This window comes from Sinocyclocheilus grahami, unplaced genomic scaffold, assembly GCF_001515645.1.
Source record: "Sinocyclocheilus grahami isolate Dianchi unplaced genomic scaffold, SAMN03320097.WGS_v1.1 scaffold1943.1, whole genome shotgun sequence".
Lineage (NCBI taxonomy): Eukaryota > Metazoa > Chordata > Actinopteri > Cypriniformes > Cyprinidae > Sinocyclocheilus > Sinocyclocheilus grahami.
This window is the reverse complement of record NW_015507122.1, coordinates 63,296-69,846: the sequence shown is the minus strand read 5'-3', so window position 1 is coordinate 69,846 and position 6,551 is coordinate 63,296. Positions and strand designations below refer to the sequence as shown.

Genomic DNA, 6,551 nt, shown 5'->3' with positions numbered 1-6,551 from the left:
AGTCGAATGCATCGACTAAACTGATTAATCGCTACAGCGCTAGTTAGTTAGTGAACATCATTGAGTGCACACTAACTAGGGATCGACACTATCATTACAGAAGAGGACGATGAGGATGAAAGATCACATCAAAAATAAGCTGGAGTCGAATGCATCGACTAAACCGATTAATCGCTACAACGCTAGTTAGTTACTGAGCATCATTGAGTGCACACTAACAAGGGGTCGACACTATCATTACAGAAGAGGACGATGAGGATGAAAGATCACATCAAAAATAAGCTGGAGTCGAATGCTTCGACTAAACCGATTAATCGCTACAGCGCTAGTTAGTTAGTGAGCATCATTGAGTGCACACTAACTAGGGATCGACACTATCATTACAGAAGAGGACGATGAGGATGAAAGATCACATCAAAAATAAGCTGGAGTCGAATGCTTCGACTAAACCGATTAATCGCTACAGCGCTAGTTAGTTAGTGAGCATCATTGAGTGCACACTAACTAGGGATCGACACTATCATTACAGAAGAGGACGATGAGGATGAAAGATCACATCAAAAATAAGCTGGAGTCGAATGCTTCGACTAAACCGATTAATCGCTACAGCGCTAGTTAGTTAGTGAGCATCATTGAGTGCACACTAACTAGGGATCGACACTATCATTACAGAAGAGGACGATGAGGATGAAAGATCACATCAAAAATAAGCTGGAGTCGAATGCTTCGACTAAACCGATTAATCGCTACAGCGCTAGTTAGTTAGTGAGCATCATTGAGTGCACACTAACTAGGGATCGACACTATCATTACAGAAGAGGACGATGAGGATGAAAGATCACATCAAAAATAAGCTGGAGTCGAATGCTTCGACTAAACCGATTAATCGCTACAGCGCTAGTTAGTTAGTGAGCATCATTGAGTGCACACTAACTAGGGATCGACACTATCATTACAGAAGAGGACGATGAGGATGAAAGATCACATCAAAAATAAGCTGGAGTCGAATGCTTCGACTAAACCGATTAATCGCTACAGCGCTAGTTAGTTAGTGAGCATCATTGAGTGCACACTAACTAGGGATCGACACTATCATTACAGAAGAGGACGATGAGGATGAAAGATCACATCAAAAATAAGCTGGAGTCGAATGCTTCGACTAAACCGATTAATCGCTACAGCGCTAGTTAGTTAGTGAGCATCATTGAGTGCACACTAACTAGGGATCGACACTATCATTACAGAAGAGGACGATGAGGATGAAAGATCACATCAAAAATAAGCTGGAGTCGAATGCTTCGACTAAACCGATTAATCGCTACAGCGCTAGTTAGTTAGTGAGCATCATTGAGTGCACACTAACTAGGGATCGACACTATCATTACAGAAGAGGACGATGAGGATGAAAGATCACATCAAAAATAAGCTGGAGTCGAATGCTTCGACTAAACCGATTAATCGCTACAGCGCTAGTTAGTTAGTGAGCATCATTGAGTGCACACTAACTAGGGATCGACACTATCATTACAGAAGAGGACGATGAGGATGAAAGATCACATCAAAAATAAGCTGGAGTCGAATGCTTCGACTAAACCGATTAATCGCTACAGCGCTAGTTAGTTAGTGAGCATCATTGAGTGCACACTAACTAGGGATCGACACTATCATTACAGAAGAGGACGATGAGGATGAAAGATCACATCAAAAATAAGCTGGAGTCGAATGCTTCGACTAAACCGATTAATCGCTACAGCGCTAGTTAGTTAGTGAGCATCATTGAGTGCACACTAACTAGGGATCGACACTATCATTACAGAAGAGGACGATGAGGATGAAAGATCACATCAAAAATAAGCTGGAGTCGAATGCTTCGACTAAACCGATTAATCGCTACAGCGCTAGTTAGTTAGTGAGCATCATTGAGTGCACACTAACTAGGGAGCGGCACAGAATCATTACAGGTTGATGAGGTTGAAACATCAAGCTGGAATCCAGAGCATCCAGGGCAGTAGCGCACACTAGTTAGTTAGTATTACTCTTACCGTCTCAGGGTCATTCTCAAACACTTCTCTCGCCTCCTCTTTAGTGCACCTCTCCTCCACACACTCCCTCTCCAGATGACCCTGCTTGGTCTCCTCGAACCCCTGGTTCGCTCTCCGGTGTCTGCGGAGAAACTCGCTCGCCTCCTTCGGAGACACGGACACTGAAAGCAGCAGAAACTCTCAACTTCTGCCGATCGCACTAGTTAGTGGTCAATGCACGGGAATAAGGGCTCGTCTGGCGTACTTACGCTGTGAGGAGCAGCCGCTACACAGCAGGACGAAGCAGCAGATCCACACGAACTCTCTCATGTTGGTTCTGCGTCAAACTTTCGCTCGTTCTGGATCAGAATCCTGCACTGATCCGCCACCTTCCAAGCCGAACACGAGCGTCTCTCTCTCTCTCTCTCTCTCTCTCTCCCTCTCTCTCTCTCTCTCACTCCTTCCTCTTCTCTCTTTCTCATGCATTTTGTCTTATTCTCTGGTGTGAATAGGCTATATTTTGGTGTCTCATTACTTTTATGTAAAGCATTAGAGGAACAAATTGTATGTCCTGTTTTTTGTGAGACATAATAGCTTGTTTAACATATCTAATGCCTAACATAAAATTAAACTAGCTAGATTGTTTTAAATGTCTGCCCCCCCCCCTACTGATCCCCACCTTCCCAAGCCCAACACGCGCGTCTCTCTCTCTCTCTCTCTCTCTCTCTCTCTCTCTCTCTCTCTCTCCTCTCCAATCGTGAGCAGCAGATTCGTCGGTTTATTGGTGAAAGTTGCCTATGCAGAATTTTCCTCCGCAATAGCAGATCACTGCAGTACATTCTACACAAACATACCTTTAAAGCGATAGATCGCACAAAAAACGCACACTAATATCATTGACTTGCCCTCGTCGTGCAACACAAAAGGAGAAGCTCAGCAGAATGTTCAGGCTGCTCCTCATACAATGACAGTGAATGGGGACTACCCTAAACATACTTAAATGTATTTGAAATCCATTTATTTCATGCTAAGTATACATTTTCATATTTATGTGCTTAATAAAATGCCCTGCAATTGTACTTTTAGTATACTAAACTGGTAGCTATACTTAAAGTAACAACTAATTTTGCACTTAATGCACTTTAATTGTCCGGAAGTAGTCCAATTAAAGAGATGCTCAGTGTATTTGATTGTGCTAAACTATTGCAAGTATTCTTCAGGTACACGTTAAATAGTTTAAAGACCGATATTATTCCAAGATCATCAAAGGTGACATTAAAACACATTTTAGACTTAATATTAAGAAATGTGCATTGTGCACCAGTAGTACGCCAAATACAGTTTAATTATAATTTTTACATCAGTAAGTCTTGAGTTATCTGTCAGTAAATATGTTTTAACTATGCATTTTAAATATATGACCTTTTTACTAGGGTAGAGCCGTACGTCGAGCTTTAAACAAGGACAAAATGCATTTTCATAAAAGTCTTCTAAAGTAATACACAGACTGAATTTGACTGAATCTCATGTACGCACGAGCATATTCTGTTTCACTCTTCTCGTGTGTTTCTGAGCCAGTGTTTTCACTCCTGCTTCTTTATGCAACACTGAGGTCAGGTCACTCGTGTCCATCTGTAAGCACACTGTAATCTAGTGTCCAGTGATTCAGCACTGTCACTGTGTCACATGGAAACGCTTCACTCGTCCGCTTTAAACAAAAAAAGTAGTCAAAAGTAGAGCATTTTCTAATAATAACAGCAGCTTCCAAACCTGCCGGGAGATGAATTTACAGGATTTTACAGTCATTTCAGATGACCAGACTAGCATAAAGACTACACTCTCAAACACCTGGATACAAACTAAATACAAAATAGATAGAAACATATAGACATATACATATATATGCGTGCGTGCGGCGAGAGAGAAATAGAAATATATATATATAGAACTTGATATAGAAATATAGAACAAAATATAGAAATAGGTGTAGAAATATAGACAAATGTAGAATATAGAAACAACTACAAATAAAAGTATAGAAAAATGTGGGAATAGAACTACAGAAGTATAGAAAAATATAGAAATAGAAGTAGATATACTGTAGAAATATAAAAAACTATAGAAATATATCTAAATATATAGAATAGAGAGCAATACAGAAATAGAGCTAGATATATACATTTAGAAAAATATAAATAGAACTAAATATAGAAAAATACATAAATAGAACTAGATGTAAAAATATAACAAATAGATATTCGAGTATAGAAAAATATGGGAATAGAAGTAGATATACTGTAGAAATATAAAAAACTATAGAAATATATAGAATAGAGAGCAATACAGAAATAGAGCTAGATATATACATTTAGAAAAATATAAATAGAACTAAATATAGAAAAATACATAAATAGAACTAGATGTAAAAATATAACAAATAGATATTCGAGTATAGAAAAATATGGGAATAGAAGTAGATATACTGTAGAAATATAAAAAACTATAGAAATAGAACTAAATACATAGAATAGAGAGCAATACAGAAATAGAGCTAGATATAAAAATATAAATAGAACTAAATTTAGAAAAAAAATACATAAATAGAACTAGATATAAAAGTATAAAAAATAGATATTGAAGTATAGAAAAAATATAGAAATAGAAGTAGATATACTGTAGAAATATACAAAACTATAGAAATAGAACTAAATACGTAGAATAGAGAGCAATACAGAAATAGAGCTAGATATAAAAATATAAATAGAACTAAATTTAGAAAAAAAATACATAAATAGAACTAGATATAAAAGTATATAAATAGAACTAGATGTAAAAGTATAAAAAACAGATATTGAAGTATAGAAAAAATATAGAAATAAAACTAGATTTTGCAGCATAGACAATATAGAACTAGATACAAAATAACATAAGCGTAAGTATAAAAAAATATAGACCATTGAAATTTTCATGATTTTACAGACCTGATATGTTCACAATTTAAAAAACTTGAAGGAATGAATGAGGCATTTATTTTTGAAAAATACTTCTTTTTACTTTATTTTTGCATTTGTTAATCCTATTTATTGCAAAAATGAAAATCAGCCCATGTTTTACTCACCTTCAAGGCATCCTATCTGTATATGATAGGGATGTAATGAAATGATCAATATCGTGATATCGCGATAGAAAAACGGTGTTGTGCATCAGTATGGCCTTTAATAAATCACCGGAGAATGCGAGCTAATGCAGACGAGTTGTAAGGTCCGCGCACCTGGCCCAAGGAAGGTATCCAGTGGCGGATGAAGGTCTCTTGCGTGTTCGGTCTTTTCAGCGCGCAGTGTTATTCAATTTAGGTTTAACTCAATCTGACTCCATTTTAGTATCTGAATTCTAATTTAGGTTGAAAGGCATATTGGTTGTTTGTCGGTCTCTGATTATTCTTACATTCGATTATTCTAATTAACTCTTTACTTTGTATTCTTTTCTCGTTCATTAGGAATCTATGTCGCTTAGGATGCCTCACGGCGGCCGCTATGCGTGGGCTCCACGATCACAAACTCGCCAGTTTGATACTTATTCAGAGGTTTTTTGGCTAATACTATTTCCTTTAAATAGTAGGTTTGTTTAGCCCCCTACAATTACCCATGTAATGCTCAAACAATAATCAGCGGTTCTTCTAGACCCTTAGTCTAGACCCCAATAGTTATTATAACTACGTACAACTTAATTAACACTTCAAATATTAATCAGCGGTTCTTCTAGACCCTTAGTCTAGACCCCAATAGTTATTATAACTACGTACAACTTAATTAAAGCTGAAATCATACACATGGTTAACGTAACTGAGTACAACTTAAATTAAGGTCAAGCGTTAGTCAGGAATTTAGAATCTCACCTGATGTGCCCGTGCTCCATCTAACCTGAGATCTAATGTGCACTTAACCCTGGACACAGATTTGCGGAAACATACGCCTTCACTTAATCTACTTGAGAAAATAACTTCAGAGTGAGTCAGAATAAATCAAATGTAACAATTTATTATCAGTCAGGTAAATATGTATTATGCCAATTATTTCCACAGCCAATTTAACGATATCAAATCAATACAAGACATCAAACTCTCAAAGACGAATCTAAGAGTAAAATGCATATCTGAGATTACATATATTAGATGTATTAGAAAATACATAGTACAGAGTATGTGGAGATACTCTGTACTACGGGCATTCTCGTTACAGAATCGCGCTGACCCTTTTGCTGCAGTCCTTTAAATACCAAACCTAAGAAAAACATCCTCCAAATGGAGGCATGTACAAACAATTGGAATTTGCATTAAGCCAGGTCCCAGACCTGGGTGGTAACAAAAGGTAATTTGCATGGGATTGTTCTCTACGGGGATCAAAGTTTCTCTTAACTCTTAGGATCTGTATTATCTTTTAGTACGATTAAGACCATTGTACCACTTGCCCTGAAACTATTCAAATGAAACCAAACATGACTGTAAATCTTATTTGCATTAATTTAGAACAT

General features: G+C 37.1%; 1 protein-coding gene across 1 annotated transcript in view; it reads right to left on the bottom strand.

Moving 5' to 3' along the window:
- LOC107573434 (growth arrest-specific protein 6-like) overlaps positions 1–2,439 on the bottom strand; it is a 35,250-nt gene extending 32,811 nt beyond the window's left edge. The window contains exons 1-2 of the mRNA XM_016259870.1: positions 2,291–2,439; positions 2,043–2,203 (exon numbers count right to left, since the gene is read on the bottom strand). Coding sequence (XP_016115356.1) covers positions 2,043–2,203; positions 2,291–2,351 — 222 coding nt within the window. The 5' untranslated portion in view covers positions 2,352–2,439. The remainder of the gene's footprint in view (positions 1–2,042; positions 2,204–2,290) is intronic.
- Between the last annotated feature and the right edge of the window lie 4,112 nt (positions 2,440–6,551).